At 52.9% G+C, this 16,243-nt stretch overlaps 3 protein-coding genes across 3 annotated transcripts in view; 1 reads left to right on the forward strand and 2 right to left on the reverse strand.

Annotated features, from left to right (window-relative positions):
* Positions 1-11,979, forward strand: LY6G5B (lymphocyte antigen 6 family member G5B). The gene is made up of 2 exons (XM_023541343.2): positions 1-328; positions 620-11,979. The coding sequence occupies exons 1-2, from the start codon at positions 307-309 to the stop codon at positions 1,018-1,020; spliced, it is 423 nt and encodes a 140-aa protein (XP_023397111.1). The 5' UTR covers positions 1-306; the 3' UTR covers positions 1,021-11,979.
* On the reverse strand, positions 3,853-6,698 carry LY6G5C (lymphocyte antigen 6 family member G5C). Its single transcript, XM_064283722.1, has 3 exons — positions 6,571-6,698; positions 5,160-5,324; positions 3,853-4,016 (listed from the first exon to the last, which is right to left on the reverse strand). The coding sequence occupies exons 1-3, from the start codon at positions 6,689-6,691 to the stop codon at positions 3,853-3,855; spliced, it is 450 nt and encodes a 149-aa protein (XP_064139792.1). The 5' UTR covers positions 6,692-6,698.
* Positions 11,835-16,243, reverse strand: part of ABHD16A (abhydrolase domain containing 16A, phospholipase) — a 16,501-nt gene continuing 12,092 nt past the window's right edge. Inside the window, exons 10-20 of the mRNA XM_010601539.3 lie at positions 15,307-15,370; positions 14,833-14,882; positions 14,345-14,468; positions 13,776-13,880; positions 13,504-13,567; positions 12,873-12,929; positions 12,677-12,739; positions 12,461-12,537; positions 12,277-12,375; positions 12,148-12,194; positions 11,835-11,975 (exon numbers count right to left, since the gene is read on the reverse strand). Coding sequence (XP_010599841.1) covers positions 11,892-11,975; positions 12,148-12,194; positions 12,277-12,375; positions 12,461-12,537; positions 12,677-12,739; positions 12,873-12,929; positions 13,504-13,567; positions 13,776-13,880; positions 14,345-14,468; positions 14,833-14,882; positions 15,307-15,370 — 834 coding nt within the window. The 3' untranslated portion in view covers positions 11,835-11,891. The remainder of the gene's footprint in view (positions 11,976-12,147; positions 12,195-12,276; positions 12,376-12,460; positions 12,538-12,676; positions 12,740-12,872; positions 12,930-13,503; positions 13,568-13,775; positions 13,881-14,344; positions 14,469-14,832; positions 14,883-15,306; positions 15,371-16,243) is intronic.

Consider the following 16,243-nt stretch of genomic DNA (forward strand, 5'->3'; position numbering starts at 1 on the left):
TCCACATGCTTACAGGCATGCTGGTCATGGTGGGCTTCTCAGCAGAAAAGGGTAAGTGGGACCCAGGGGCAGGGAGGAAGGGGTGACCATGAGTTCAGGAACAGGGTGGGGCTGGATGCCTGGGTTCCCTGCAGGGCCGGGGAACTGGGGAGCGAGCCAAGATTCCCACCCCTCCTATCTTCTGCTTCCCCAGCTTCTGTTCCTGTTCCTGAAGTTCGAACCTGCCACTTCTGCCTCCTAGAAGACCCTGCTGTAGGTTGCATTTCGGGCTCAGAGAAGTGCACGATCAACAGCTTGTCCCCATGCATGGTGATCACCATCTATTATGGTGAGTCAAGTTCCAGGAATGGGAAGTGGGTGGAACAGACCCGGGTTTGGTTTCCCCTTCACATAGTTGGGCCCTTCTTGGGTCTGGGGTCCAGGAAGAAGAGAGTAGGATCTCGGAAAGAGAGGCCTGAGATTTTGGGGAGCTAGCTGAGCTATTTTTTCTGGAACCTTCTGAAGGAGACTGGGATGGAAGTCACTTCTGGCTGGGGGATGGGGAGAGTCAGTGGTCAGAGTGCCATGTTTGGGGACTATGGGAGGCAGCAAGGGTTACTGACTATCCCCTCTCCTTCAGATCTAAAGCCTCGCTTTATCATCCGAGCCTGTGGACAATACAATTCCTACCACTGCCGAGAACAGCGTAGTACCTACTTCTTGAAGTACTGGTATCAGGCCCAGTGTTGCCAGTATGATTACTGCAACTCCTGGTCCAGCCCCCAGCTCCAGAGCCCCCCGTCTGAACCCCCTCACAGGCTCCTGGCCCTGCCCCTGTCTAAGTTCCAGAGCCAACGGTTCTACCAAGCCCTGAACCTCTCCCTGCCCCTGCCCAGTTTCCATGCTGGGATGGAGCCTGAAGGCTTGGACCTTCTGGCCACTCTGCCCCTTAGCCTGGGCTTGTCCATTGCTGACCTGCGTCACACATACCTGTTTCTCAACAAGTCAGGACTTTTGGTTCTTCCCCGGGCTGGACCTTGACACCTTACCCCTCCCAGAATCCAACCTGTTTTAGCGACTCTCCGCTAATACCCCCAGTCCTGCACTGTCTTCTCTGGAAACACCCACATTATTTGGTCACTGTGATTTCTTGGGCCTCTCTCTTTTGTATCTCCAATATTTGTATAGCTTTGGTTTAATCTCCTCTGAAGCTAGTGGGCACTTTCTTCCTGCTAAAATAGAATCTCAAGTGTGGATTCTGCCTAGGCTGACCTGAGAAAGGTGCAGCAGTTTCTTTCGTTCTTCTCCCACCATCTGAGTTCCATCATCACCCCTTATCTTGCCAATCCACTCTCAATCCGGTCATCTGCCACCTCCATTCAAATCTGGCTCCAGATCCCCTCTCCTGTGCTTGTCTCTAAGACCAGGTGCCAGGCTGAACTTGCAGCCAGAAGGATGAGGGGTAGACTTCTGTGCTGACTTCTGACTTGGCAGTCTGATATCCCTACCTGACCCATCTCCACCACCTCCACCCCTGCCCTGGTCCACCGCCCACCCTCCAATATCTCTTATCACAGCCTCTGGCCTCCTCAGCCCCACTTCACCCTCACTGAGTCCCATCACCCACCTGCACAGGGGCCCGGGAAAAGGAGAGGAGTGGGCCTGTTCCACTCTGCTCCAAGTCTCCTGATTTCCCTCCACAATAAACCGGGACTGGGCTAAGTCTGTGTCACATTGTTTGTGGGCTAGGCTAAGGATTGTGGGCAGGTTAAAGAGAGTTCAATGTGGGATTCAAGCAGTACTACAGAGCCCTGCCCCCTCCACTTGGCCTTTGTGGCTTTCTCACAAATTGCTCCAAAGGGTCCACATCTATCCCACCCATTGTTCAGCTAGAGATCAAAGCATGGAGCCTGTAGCTCCTCCCAGCCTTAAACATAACCCTATGAAACCTAGAAAGTTAAACCCAGAGAATGCCAGGTTTTTCCACCTAAGAGAGGAGGAAAAAAGTTCCCTTTAAACCAGGAAGACTCAGGAACAAACCAAAGGATCTAAGCCCACATCCCAGCATCACCTGGTGCTTTGGGATCTGAGCGCTCCTGCCTGTCCTCAGTTTGTCTCTGGGATCCTACTACCCAGCACCCCATCTGTGGGAGTTGAAGGAGGAAGATGCAGGGCACACAGCCGGGGCTGCAGTAGTTGGATCTTTCATTTGTTCTTTTAATACGTTTGTTTTTGAGAAATTGCAAGCATACAGAAAGTGGTAACGAGTACTCATAACTCAGCCTTTCCTGTACATTCAGTCAACCCTGGACACACTGCTCGGACCCAGGCCAGGCACTGGCACTCGCAGGTGAATACAGCAAGTTGTCCACCCTCCACCCACCCGCCCACAAGCCTCACCCTGGTGATGGGATTATAAAGCCTTTTTCTAAAAAGCAGCGCAGCTCTGTGGCTGAGAGGCCCAGGCCCACCTGTGCCACGGGGGTAAACTGGTCTGAGCCTCACTTTCGTCAGCTGTAAAGTGGAGACTGCCTTACAGAATTGAGAGAATGCACTTGAATGTGCTTACCTGGGGCCTGGCACAAAGTAAGTGCTCAGTGAATGTAAGCTCTTAAAGTTGGCATACCAAGTGGAAGTTTGGGACCTTCACCCCCTGAAAAATACACATGCCCTAGAGACAAATGCACAATTTTTGTCCCGTTTAAACTTTGACAGCATAAAGGAGCTTGCGCATAGCCTAAGACGGATTTTTGTGACATGCACACACCTGTTCAACCTGCCCCCAAATCATGACAAAGGCCTTTACCAGCATTTGAAGCTGCCTTCACGCCCCTCCCAGGCACTTAACTTGAGGGTAGCCACTGTGCTGACTTGGCAGCAACTTAGATGAGTTTTGCCAGTTTGTGTACTTGATATAAATGGAATCATACAGCATATACTTTTTAGCCACACAACGTTTTGCACACAGTTTGGGTTAATCTTCATGGCCCCTTGATGGCCTATGCTCTGGCAGGAGGCACCAAAACCGACTGTAGTGAGGTCATGAGGCAGTTGGAGGTACAGCTCCTCAGTGTTTCCCCCTCTTTCTGGGCCCACCTTTCCCCACGACCTCAACTTTAGTAAAAGAGGAAGACCAGGCTCATATAACTCTAGCAGATCAAACTGGAAGACAGCCTCAGAAGCTAAGATCCCAAATTAGGGAGGACCTTGCCAAGGTCCTTGAAGAGGGAAGCCAGACCTTGGGATCAGAGTGGTCAGGATTCTGGCCGAGTATCTCCTCCACAGAGCAGCTTCCTCCCTGGGCCTGGCCCTCTCATAGCTCCACTCTCACCAGCACTGCCCATAACGCTCTTCCGAGGATGCCCACTGCTACTTTGGCCTTCACCATAGAAAGACGTCCAGTTCATCTCCATCTTTTTCAGCTTAGAGCTGACTTGGAGACACTCAGGCAGGGCCGGAGCAGAGCTCAGCCGGGCTAGGAGCCATGATGGGGCAGTCAGGCAGGACCACCTCCCTCAGCATCCCTTTCCCTGGAAGAGGTACATACACCGAACAGTTTGCACACCAATTTATTTTGGAGGAGCATCTGGGGGCTTGGAGGGAGAGGGGGAGGAAGTCAACAGGAAAGATGTCAGATTGTGAGGCTCTGATGGGAAAACTCCAGAAAATTCTGGAGAGGGAGCTTTGGGGAGGGGCAGAGGGGTGTTGAGAGGTGGCCACCAAGAGGAAGAGAGCTAGGGTTGGGGTCAGGTGACTCAAGGGAGGCAGGGAGAACTGGAGGGAGGGGCTGGAATTGTCCCTGTTGAGCCCAGGTGGAAGTTGGGAGGGTGACTGGAAACGTGGCATTTTCCTCCAGAGGTCTCTGCAGTCGTTCTAAGGATTATAGATGGCTCTGCTCTGAGGGTCATTGCAGAAATCCAGGAAGCAGCATCGAGAGTATATCCAGAAGCCAAACACCGGAGAAGTTCGAGTATATGAGCAGTCACTCATCTGTTCCTTGCGGCGGCAGTCACTCACCATGATGTCAGTACTACTGCCTGGGGGAGGGGCCACAGGTGCCAGTGATAGGGAGGTCCATGGGCAAGGCCCCAAGCCCCCTCATCCCTTCACTCCACATCCCCCACACCCTGCCCTGGGCCAAAAATTAAAGTGACTTCTAGAATCCGGCTGGGGTAGGGAGTGCTCGGTGAGTCACCAGCCATGGAACTTGGCAGAAGTTTCCCACGGAAGGCTGGGGGAGGGGGTCAGAGAAATACAGCAGTGGTTAAGAAGGGACTGAGTTAGGACTGTGAGCAAAGTGGGGAGAACCAGCACTGAGGGACCATGTAAGAAAAAGTTGTAAAAATGTATTGGAGGTGGGATTGCTGACAGGAAGAGTTTGTCATTTGTTTTATAGGTCCAACGTAGGAGAATAATATGATTATCTGTTTCCAGAAAGATATCTTAGAGGGGAAAAAAAATCTTTGTTCCCATGTCCTAAGTAGTTCAGGGTCGTTCACTACTGCCTTGATGCGGAGTGTGAAAAATTAGAAACAGCTCCATATAACCAGCTCTGATATGGCCACGCCATGGAGTACGCTGCAGCAGGTCAACGCAGCAAAGAAGGTGTTTACAAACTGTTACGTTTAATAAACAAGTGCAGAACATTGTTCACAATGGTATACTACTGTTTGGGCAGGAAGTAGAGGCAGAAAAAGGAGTAAGCAGCATATTTGCATAGGTTGGATGTACACAAAAGATCCCGGAAGGATAATTAAACCAAAAAAAGTGGCTATGTGTGGCTCATGCATCGGAGCTGGGTAGACTGGAGACAGAAGGGAGAAGGAGACTTTCCTTTTATATGCAGTCAAAGATGTAGGGGAAGAACAAGGCTGATAGTAACTACTGCAGTCAGATAGGGGAGCAAGAAGCCTGAGGAAAGGCCAGTGGATATTGAGATCTCGAGGGTACTCTTGAAGGCTCAGCATGGTGAGGAGGTTGGAAGTCAATTAGCTGAGCCTCAGGGAGGAAAGGGGGGAGCAGAAATGGAGACAGGAAGTGTCTCTTAAGGAAAGGAAAGAGAGGCTGTGACGGAACAGTATCTTAGGGTGGTGGAAATGAGACTTGGGGTGCAGTTTAAGAGGCCAGGGGAGGCTCAGTTTGGGAGAGAGCTGGGTCCCCAATGAGAGAAAACAGCTTACTGTTCTTTATGTGGAGTGTGATGCAGCTGCCGCCACGTGGAGCAAGGCAGGTGTCAGAACCCAGAAGGCACCCCAACTCCTTGGTCTCAAAGAGGCATCGATAACAGCGCAGATATTTGGGGAGCTGAAGTGGAGGCGAAGCTTCCCGATTGACAGCAAACTTACCTAGAACACAGGGGAGCACTGACCCCAAGCCTCTGCCTACCCAGTTGCAGGCTAGTGGACCCCACTATTCCTTCCTCACCTCCCCATCTCAGCAAAACCATAAAACCATCAATTCTTTAAAGTCATCTGGTTTAACCTTCCATCCAAAGCTTTATTCCTCACTGAAATCTCTTTGGTTTTTGGTCCTCTTCTACAGAAAAGAGGAATATGTTCACTCATTCACTCGCTGGTAGAGGCTGCAGGCACTAGTGATAGGGGAAGTCCTGGGCCAGACCTCAAATCCTCTCATCCCTTCATTCCACACAGACTTATCATCACTACGCCTCACCCTACCCAGGGCCCAAAATTGAATTCATTCATTCAACGTGTATTTGAGGGGCTAACATGTGCCCAGCACTCTGTAAGCCTCTAAATTCAAAGGTTAGTCTGAGGCATCCCATTCCATTTTGAAGCAACCCTGTTAGCACAGTTCTTCCACTGTGAATTGGCTTCTCAGTCCCCCACCATCCTGGTCACTCTCACTTGAACATGCTTTCTTAATCTGTTATGTTCAGAAGTGAAAACAAGAATGTATCAGAGGGCAGGAAGAATCTCTTCCAGTAGACAGGAAACTTCAAGCAGCCCAGGGCCACATTCTTTGTTTTTGGTGGTTTTATCACTGGACAGACTCATCTTAAACTCTGTCTACCAAAAGCCCCATTCTCCACTTGCCCTCCCCAAACTGCATGCGTATACATATTCTTTTTCCTCTGGTCCCAGGCCCAGGCCACATAACGTTAAGGTGTCCCCAGACCCAGACTCAGAGCCCTTGGTGTCAGGCAGCTGCTGAACAAACATTTTGGATCCTGTTTGAACACAGATTGTGCTTTGCAGCCAATTGAGGAAGCCGTCATTCTGGATTAGGCCTTATTCTACTCTGTGGATCCTGTTTCCATCATTTGCCATGTTCTCCAACCCTCTCTATTCTGTGTCTGCCTTCAGATTTGAAGAGGATCCCTTTAGCATCTCCATTCAGGTCACTGCTGTTAAGTGACCAGCCCTGGTCGGTCACTAAAAATCTCTCTCAGGGTGACCACTAGTTCATTATCAGTCCCCAGGCATTTGCCTACCACTTCCTCCTATCCCATCTTCCCTCCTGCCTGGATTTACCTGAGCGTCCTGGGCAGATGCACCCAGTCACTTGGTGTTTGTGGATGTCCCCATTTAGCAGGCCAGGAGACCCCTCTGATCCCTCAAAGTCACTTACCAAACACCAAGCTCTTCATTACCAGCACTAATAAGAGCACCATGCATAGGCCTTGGGAGGTGCTGCGGAGACCCAGGAGCCCAAGACTCCGGCTACCTGCACAGCCTGCCATGAAATGCATGACTGCCCACTAGCCCCTAGTTTGGGCTTATATTGGTGGAACAGCAATTGGCCAAGAGGAAGGAGAGTGGCAACACCACTTTAGGGTGGAATCAGTGCCAGAACCGTCAGAGGCACAAGGCGTCCTCACCCACAGGCAGTCTGATGGTCTAACATCCTGGCTCAGGGGCAAGAGCCCAGCAAAGGGAAATGAGAGGGGGACTTTCTATTAATTCAACAGACATTCACTGAATCACTGAATCAGGAGCTGGGAACACAACGGTGCACGAAGTCCCTGCCCTTACAGGGTATACAGTCTAGTGGTGAGGACAAGTCAACAAGGAGTGGTGAGGGAAGGACGGAGTGGTTCCCTGGGAGCATCTGGGCAGGGAAATCACTGACTAAAGAGATTTCAGCGGAGAAGTAACATGATCAGAGTGCTGATTGTAAAAATCGCTGTGGCTGCACACTGGAAGAGTGGAGGCAGGGAAACCAGTTAGGAAGCTATTCCTGCGTTCAGTCACAAGGTGGCGGCCTGGCCTAGCAGAAAGGCGGTGTGGAAGCTGAGAAGCGGATGAATCCGAGGTATATTTAGAAGAAACACTGGACAGATTTGGTGTCAGACTGGATGTGGGGAGAGGGAAGGCCGACAGGCTTGCATAAGGGGGTGGTTGGTGGTACCATCTTACAAGATGTGAAAGCCTGGCACTGTCAGAAATACAAAAGCGAGGACTTAAACGGGTCTCGAGTAACCCCCTCCTCAGCCCCGGTGCCTGGTGCCCCTTTGGGGTTCCGGTAAACCAGCGCCTTCTCCCCACTCTTTCTCTCGCCCCTCTCAAGCTGCGGGTTCATGGGTCTGATCTCCGGCGCCCACGAGCTCCGGCACGGCGTGTTCGCTCTCCGCGCCTGACTGCACCTCAGACCTCCTCTGAGGACGCGGGGGCGGTACTGCCCAAGCTCAGCTCTCGGCCAGGCGGTGTTTCCGAAACCTGGGAAGCGCCAATCCAGCCTCAGTATCCAGACGTCCGGCCCCAGTGGATACCAGAGCACGGCGCGGCTGCTCCGCAAGGTGGCGCTGTGGCGCGGCCGTCCGTTCCAGGCTGAGATTCCAGAGAATAGTGCTGCAACCAATGAGCCGCAGTGGGCGGCCCCCAGAGGCCCCGCTCGTTTCCTCTCCTGGAGCCTTAGTACGTTCTGTTCGAGACTCAGGGTTTTTACTTTAAGGACTGATAGGCAGTGAAGCCCTCGGCGTCCAGGAACGACACCACCTGTCCCTATTTCCCAGCTGGAGTTTCTGGGCGGGGCCCTGCAGTCGGGTTCCCTGCTAGGGCCCCAGGCTACTCAAGAATTATCCGGTTTCGGGGGTGTGGTGGGGAATATGCGAAGAAAGAGACAAACGCCAAAAAAAGATGGATGGGAAGAAAACGAGCGGAAAACGCACGCCACTACGTCAAAAACCTCAAACCTGTTGCCAGTTAGTTCATTCGGACTGGTGGTGCCCTCACGTGTTAAGAGTAGGGCTGCTCCAAAGGGTTTTCTTGGCTGTAATCTTTAACCAGACCTTTCTTCCGCGGAGCTGTTGAGTGGGTTCAAACCGCCAATACTTAGGTTAGCAACCAGCTGCAAGCCGTTTGAGTCATCCAGGAACCTTCTCCTCCTAACCCCCTCATTCTGAAATACATGAATCCATAAATTGTGTTAAAGGAAAGTCAGTAATAGAAAACTGGGGAGAAGCACAAATGTCTGTTGAATGAATGAGTGGACAGAATGATAGACAAAAGGAATTAGAGAGCAGGAGCTTGACGCAAAGAGGGCAAAGGTACACAGAGGGGCCCTCACATCGCCCTCCGAACCCCTTTTGCGAATATGGCCACAACTAAAGGGCAAGGACTAGGCAGCTATGGGAGGGGTCGCCCTGGGAGGTCCAGGAGGACAGGCTGTGGAGCTACTGCGACGACCGTGGGCCCCAGGGTCACGGTTGTGTAGACGCCGCTGGTATTTCGGGGATGGGCGGGGCCTCGCGCGGACACTGCCTTCTTTGGAGAGGCGTGACCTCAGAGTCCTTAATCCCACACTTGTTTCGGTCTCTCCTCCAGTCCATAAGGCAGGGCGCGGCCAGTGTGCAGGACTCTTCTCAGAGCCCTGAGAGTTCCTTGCGGGGTGATGGGCTCTATCAAGGCGTTCCTGGGGTGAAGAGGCGGGGCATTGTAATAGTCGCCCTGGTGACAGCAGCGGAGACAATGTCCACGCCAGATGCCCCCCTTCGGGACAAGGGATACCTAAGGGTAATCGGCCTAGTAACGAAGTAAAGGAGGTGGGGGATCTGAGAATAGACCCTATAACTAGGGAAATGCAGCAGGGCCAGAGGGGCGGGGCTAGAGAAAGTCTTCCCTAGGGGAGAACCAGCTTCCTCTGTTGAGGAGCGAGGCCCTGGACTGCTGTCTGGATAGGATATAGAGAGAGGTCTTTAACCCGAATATAAATGAATTGAAAAAGTGCTAAGGACTAGACTCCTGAAGGAGCCCTTATGGCTTGCTGATTGATTGGGTGGATGGACGGACGGACTGATGGACGGACGGATGGATGAATGATCTGGCTATTCCCAGCTCCTAGACCCCACACCCTCAGGGGCTCTCACTCACTTGGGACAGCTATGCGGGAGACACATGCAGCTCACGGGGGTGTAGAGCAGATCCTCAGTCCAAGCACGAAGCCCAGAGCTCACACAGCACCTCACACATGGAGCAGTGCAGCTTGGAGCTGGCATCAATGATAGGGTAGGATAAGGGGTGGCCCAGCCCAGTGACCACCTCTTCTTCCCACGCTTCCCACCCAGGCTCTAACTCCCCTTTCTCTCAGCCCTCATCCTCTCCCCCAGTTTTCCCAGCTCCTTAGGCCCACCTGGGCCTCCAAGCCTCACCTGGCGCCCAGTACAGCAGGGCCCAGAGCCCCAGCAGCTGTGGGGTCTGCATCTCAGCTGGTCGTCCCCTGGAGCTGCTGGAACCTGGTTATACAGGGTGAGAAGTGGATGGGAAGCTGGTCCCACCTCAGGGAGGGAGTGGTTCTTCACCCGCTCTGAGTGATCTGAGATGGTAGACTGGGGCTTCTGGGTGCGGCTGTCCAGGATCCATGTTGCATTGAGCCTCCCTTTGCCCACCCACTCCAGGTATCCAAGGGTACCCTTTATGGTCCAGAGACCCTCATGGCATCCACCATTCCCTATAGTATGTGTGGGAAGCAGGGGAAAAGTGGAGATAGGGGCAGATCAGCAGAATCCTTAATGGCCATGGCCAAGAAGAGGGAGTCCTTGGTCTCCAGCAGTGGGAGGTCGAGATGGGTGCCCCGTATTTGCATTTAAGGATGTTCCCTTAGCTGAACAAAGACTTGGTTTCCAGGCGATCAACTGCTCTGGTGGATCTGGGTGGGTGAGGTTCAAAACCATGCAGCTGGTCCCACAGCTGCACGCTCCATGCTCCACATCTCCCACTCTGTTCCTCCCTTGGAGTGAACTGGGTGGGGGGGTGCCAGTATCAGCTCTCCACTTGCTATTTGCTGAAGGTGGAGCATTCTGGAGCTGTGGCTACCTCCCCTCTTGACCCCAAACTTTAGGCATCATATTACCTGACAAGTCTCTGTTTGCTGAAGGTGGAGCATTCTTGACAAGTCTCTGTTTGCTGAAGGTGGAGCATTCTGGAGCTGTGGCTACCTACCCTCTTGACCCCAAACTTTAGGCGTCATATTACCCAAGTCTCGGGTCCCCACCCACCACCTTCAGGAGCTGCTGACCAGCTGGGGGCAGATACAACCCCTGTTCTCTCCCTGCCCCTAGGATCACAGAGGAGCTTTATGCACTGGGATCCAAAGAGACACAGAAATCAGCCAGAGAATGCATCTAGGGTGTCAGAACATTGTCACCCATGCTAAGCATCTTGTTCAAACAGTGGACCCAGGGTGGTAAACCAGGGGTGTTTCACCTGGAAAAGAGAAGTTTCCATGGGAAGAAGGTGCCCAGGCAACAAACTGGTGGGTGGAAGAGGGACTCATTCTGTTCTAAGAGGTCCAAAGATTAGAAATAGGATGGAAGTTACAGGCAAACCAATTTCCTCAGCTTCAACTTAAGAATTTTCTTCTAATAGAGCTATCCAAAACTGCAAAGTGTGGCTTTGGGAGGACAAGTCCTTGGCACCTGGCCCTCGGTCCCCGGCAAGCCGTTTGTTGAACTGCAAACAGGATGGGAGGAAAGAGACCTGATGACACAGCGAGGAGGGGGTACAGTGTTTGCTGGGTAAGACATGGGGAGCAGGCTGCCTCTCACTCCCTGTGGGAATAAGCCAAGCAAGGAAAATCAAGGGTACTGATGATGAAACCATGCAGGTTGGGCTTGGAAATCAATAGAGCAGAGTAGGTGAAATCAGGTTCTAGGAAACCCATTGCCATCAATTCCGACTCATAGCAACCCTATAGGACAGAGTAGAACTGCCCATAGGGTTTCCAAGGCTGTAAATCTCTACAGAAGCAGACTGCCACATCTTCCTTCTGTGGAGTGGCTGGTGGGTTCATACCACTGACCTTTCAGTTAGCCGAGTGCTTTAACCACTGCACCACCAGGGCTCCTCAGGTATTAGGAAATGCTTTGCAGACAACAAAGCTTGTAAACAATAAGAGGCAGCCATGGGCTTCTTGGGTGGTTGTATACAGGACGGACTGAGGAAGAGGGCAGTGGCCAGGGAGACTGCTGAGCAGACTGCACAGTGGGTGGTGAGAATGCCAGGCACGCCAGGGAAGGGTGAGGCTCGGTGACCCGCTGCATGAGGACAGAGTAGAGGCTAAAAGCCTGGGGTACAGTGGATGGGGAGGGATAAACTGGACCACCTGGGAGTAGGGTGCCCCAAGACCCAGTCCTTTGAGGCCTCAGCTGTCCCTACTGCCAGCCCTGGCTCCCTGGACATTCGGGAAGTCACACAATCAGCCAGCCAGTAGAAAAAATACCTTTTTATTAATCATTAGGAATAATTCACTCATTTAATGCAGGGTTTTATACTGGGGAGGGGCGGGTACTGCCAGGTGGAAGAAGGGAAACGTGCAAGAGGAACAGTGAGAGGGGGATGGTCCCCACTTTCACAAACTATAAACAGCAACATGAATGGAGAATCACAAATAAGAGGGTCCCTCCTCATGCCCCCTCCCATCCCAGTCCTCCAGAATGAGTCCCAGCGTGGTCCCTATAGGTGCCAGGGCATCTGGAAGCTCTGGGCCGGAAGCGGAGTGCAGTGTGTGGCCTCAAAGTTGTGCAGATGCTTCCGAGCCTGAGGACAGAGGCCAGGGGGGCAGGGGAGGTGGGTGGGCGGTGAAGTGCAGAGCACTGTGGGGAGCAGCAGTGTGGACACCCTGCCCAGCCCCTGCCCTCTGAGCCCACCACCCGCTCCACGCAAGCTGTCATCCCAGCACCTTCTTCCTGCTTCTCACCCCTGAGCTCACCAGAAACAAAGCCAGCTGCCGCCGTCCCTCTGCACTCATGTCCTCCCCTGCAGAGAGGAGAGGCTCAGACACCAGCCATCCATCTGGGATTCACCCCCTCCCCCCTCTCCTGCCCCAGGACCTCCTTACCCACACTCCAGGGGAAGTCAGGCCCGTGTTCTGCCTGGTAGGAGCGGAGGACAGACAGACACCAGTCCTCTTCCACCTCCCACCGGCTGTAAATCGAGGCTGGTCAGGGAGAGAGAGAGGAGGGCGCATCAGCACCCGGCCTTGCCAGGTCCCCCCTCAAAGGCCTTGCTGGATCTGTTCTCACCTTCCTCCAACTGCGAGGAGGCCTCCAGCCACTGCCTCACCACTTGCAGGCCCTCCTCAGCCATCACGCGGGGATACCTATAAGGGATCCAAGAGAGACAGTTAAGACGGAATTCTTTTCACTCCTCATCCCTGGACCTTCCTTCCTGCCCTTCCCTGTGCTGGGTACACATACACACATGAGCGCGCACGCACACACACACACACCGGCTCTCACCGATGCTGCAGGAGCTTCAGCAGGAGGTCGTTGCCTCTGTTGGACATGACGTCCTCAGGAACCCTGAGGGTGAGAAGGCCTACTGGAGAGGTCTGGAGTCTGGGAAGCAAGGGTCTGGATACTGGGGTTGCTGGTGGGCGAGGTGGGGGAGCAACCTCCTAGCTCTCTCTGGGGGCAGAGGCTCCCAGGCACTCACGTGGTGGTGATGATCTCATCCTTGGTTCGCCGGATCAGTAGCACAGGGCCCTGGTACCTTCAGCAACGACAGAGCAGTGGGGAGGCAGAGTACGGAGACAGGTGACAAAAGGCCTACCCCCGCCCCCACCCCTGCACTGGCTGCATTCTCCCCTCCCCTAAAGCAAGGCTCATAGCTAGCCCTTCACCCAATATTTAAGAATGGGAATTGCTCAGGTCAAATCTGCCCTGGCTGGTGGATCCCCTGATGTGCCAGGCATTAACTTTTGGGCTGCCAGATCATGAGGCAGTCCAGGGTCCCAGGGGACCTAGGGAAGGTTTAGGCCAGCTGAGGTGGTGGGAAAATCACTCTGGGGGATGACCAAACCCATTGCCATTGCCATCGTCGATTCTGACTCATAGTGACCCTATAAGACAGAGTAGAACTGCCCCATACAGTTTCCAAGACACAGCTGGTAGATTCGAAATGCCAACCTTTTGGTTAATAGCTGTAGCTGTTAACCACTGTGTCACCTGGGCTCTGTGTAGGGGGTAGTGGCCATTTACCACCTTGCACTTTAGCACTACTTTCAGTATCTGCCTGCCCAGCAGAGCTGTATGGGGTGTGTATGCTGGACACCAGTTGCACTTACCTGCACAGCTGCTCTGCGTTGTTCAGATTGAGGTGCTGCCTCACGGTCCTAGTCACCAGCCCCCCTAAAGTGGAACAAAGGGGAAGGGATGGCAGAGATAAAAACCCTGCCCAGCATAAAGGTCTCCATGTTCATGGGCCTCAGAAGGCTGAGGCCCTCAGAGAGAACACCTTAGTTGCCACCCATGGAAAAGGGAACCATCCCCACTTAGAATAGCTCCCAGTTCCAACCCACCCCTTCCCTGGAAGGGCAGGCACGGGAGCTGCACTCACTCCAGCTGTCTGGCATGACTTTCAAGGCCAAGGGTACCAAGTCATCAAAGGAGGCATCCAGGATCACGGCACTAACATCTGGGTAGGACATGGCTGCCCACGTGGCTGGTACCAGGACAGGAAACAAGGATGAAGGCTGAGGGGAGCTCCTGCCACCACCCTGCCCTAGTCCCACTGACCCTATGGCTAACCCCTTCCTTTCTGCTATGTTATCCCTGGTCTCTATTTAATCCCTCACTTCACTCAGCCAGGCACCATGTGGAGAGGCTAGAGCATGAACCGACCATTCTTGGAAGTACATTGAAGACAAAAGGCGGAGGAAACGTTCACTTTCTCTAACTTTCCTACCCCGGGTCTCTGGTTTACTTCTCCTTTTTTAATAATTAGGCATAAGGGTGAAAGGAAATATGAAGCATGTACGATACTCTCTTCCAGGCCCACTTGGAGATCCCACCCTCCTCCCGGTCTTCCTTGAGCTCTGCCCCATCTTGTGCATTTCCCCACCTTGCCTGTGATAGCAGAGTGGGCAGAAAAGTCCTATAGTGGTGGAAGGGGAGGGAGGATGGTACCCGTGAAGCCACCGATGGACCAGGCGTAGATGATGATGTCCTGGGGCTGGAAGCCTAGGCGGTGGATGGCAAACTGGACCACTGCATCCATGGCGTTGGCCTCATTCTGTGGGAACGGCACCCCCTGCAGGAGGAAGGGCAAAGGCAGGAGGAGTGTATCAACACCAACAGCTGGCTCACCCACCACCAGTGCCCTCCCAGACCCTTCCTACAGCCACCTGGCAATAGATGAGAAGGTGTAGAAGACAAGGATGGTGGATGGAGCAGCTCCTCCCAGAAGACAGCTGTTTACAAGGAGATCCACCTCATCCTCCCACTAGTGCCTTCCTAGCCTCCCTGCCCTAGGCACCGAGGTCACAGGGAGTGGGAGGCCCCACAGAAATGTACAACCCCCTTCTTCCCTCTCCTGAAGAGAAAGGGGGGTGTTCTCTCCAGAGGGAGCCAAACCCTATTTCAGGAAAAGGAAGGAATTCCAGAGAGGGTCTCACCGTGCTTCCAGCAAAGCCTGGATGGTTCCAGCCCAGGACTGAATATCCAGCTATAACACAGGAGGAGAGGGAGACGGAGACCTCAGCTCACGCCCCTCTCTCCTGCCCTGGGGGAAGGAGCAGAAGTACCACGAGCTCTAAACACTCCCCAAGCCCAGAGGCAAATGACTCCAAGCCTTCCCAGAACTAGGGGATCACGCCAAAGGCTTTGAGGCAGCAGAAGGGAGGGATGTGTGGTTGTATGCGGGCGTATGTGTATGAGTAGAGACAGAATAAAGATTATGGTAAGGTTAGGGGTATAGCCCAAGGGGAGACATGGAAAGTTATCAAAATCAGGGAGTGGACTGAATTTTCCCAAAGGTAAGGGACTCCAGAGAAAGCGGAAGTCAGGCTCCAGGGAGGTCGTATCAGCGTGGGAAGGCGGAGACATTCTGTTCCAAAGGGCAGAGACAAGAGGGCTGAGCCAGGGCCTACCTTCCAAAGGTGTAGAGACGCAGCCCACCTCATAGAACCCTGCGTTGCCCTCACAGCAGACAACCTGTGGGGAAAAAAGTGGAAAGACAGGCTGGGAAGGAGCCAAGCTGGGACTGAAAATCCCCCTCAGCAGGGAGGGTGCCTGGTGGGAGCTTCACAGTGAGAGGAAAGCAGATTCCTGTTCTCTCCAAGGAGAAAAGACACTTCTCATTCCACAAAGCCCATGAAAATGATAAGCAAAATAGATGTAAAGCTTCAGCAAACCTGGCCCCCAGAGGAAGACAAATGGTTGAAATTGCTAAACCATCTAGTAAGGTGCCCATTTTTCCTTGGAAGACCATAAGTGGATCTCTCTAAGAAATGGGAAAAAGGATTTTTTTTTTGCCTTTATAGTTTTTGTATCTGTTTTTTTTCTGTAGCATTTTTATGTATGTCTGCTGTGTGGTATGCAAACTGTTTCTCTCTCCTTCTCTAGGCTCCAACCTTATGGCCAGATAAACTCACTAATTCCCAAGCTGAGGCCCAGAGATGCGGGACATATACAGATTCTCACAGCAGTTGAGCAGGGCCGCCACTAGAACCCAGCTCCCTGGACTCCTGACTCAGCGCTCTTTCCCGGGCTGCTTCAGAGAGGGGAGACTTTGCAGCCAGGCTCCACCACTTACTATCTGTGTGATAATGGTAAGCTTATTCCGTGTCTCAGTTACATCATCTGTACAATGGGCTAATATAAACAATACCTACTTCACAGGATTGTTGTGAGGGTTAAACACATGCCTTGCATGTGGTAAGTGCTGTGTACATTTTTACTGTTATGATTATTACTCGTTGGTCCTTGAATGTCAACTGCTACTTCTTCATCTATTTGGAGTGGTGCTGGGAGATGGGTTATACCAGGTCAGCTTCCTCAGGGTTGCTGTGGAACTGGGTTGCCCAG

The sequence above is a fragment of the Loxodonta africana genome, chromosome 1, assembly GCF_030014295.1.
Source record: "Loxodonta africana isolate mLoxAfr1 chromosome 1, mLoxAfr1.hap2, whole genome shotgun sequence".
In the NCBI taxonomy this organism is placed as follows: domain Eukaryota; kingdom Metazoa; phylum Chordata; class Mammalia; order Proboscidea; family Elephantidae; genus Loxodonta; species Loxodonta africana.

Excerpts from the sequence above, each read along its gene's own strand:
- LY6G5B (XM_023541343.2), top strand. The coding sequence starts at position 307 with ATGGTGATCACCATCTATTATG. Across the intron at positions 329-619 it reads GGTGATCACCATCTATTATG|ATCTAAAGCCTCGCTTTATC; the intron begins GTGAGTCAAGTT and ends CCTCTCCTTCAG.
- LY6G5C (XM_064283722.1), bottom strand. The coding sequence starts at position 6,691 with ATGCATTTCATGGCAGGCTGTGCAGGTAGCCGGAGTCTTGGGCTCCTG. Across the intron at positions 5,325-6,570 it reads AATGAAGAGCTTGGTGTTTG|GTAAGTTTGCTGTCAATCGG; the intron begins GTAAGTGACTTT and ends CCTGTGTTCTAG. Across the intron at positions 4,017-5,159 it reads CACACTCCACATAAAGAACA|GCAGTAGTACTGACATCATG; the intron begins GTAAGCTGTTTT and ends CCCCTCCCCCAG.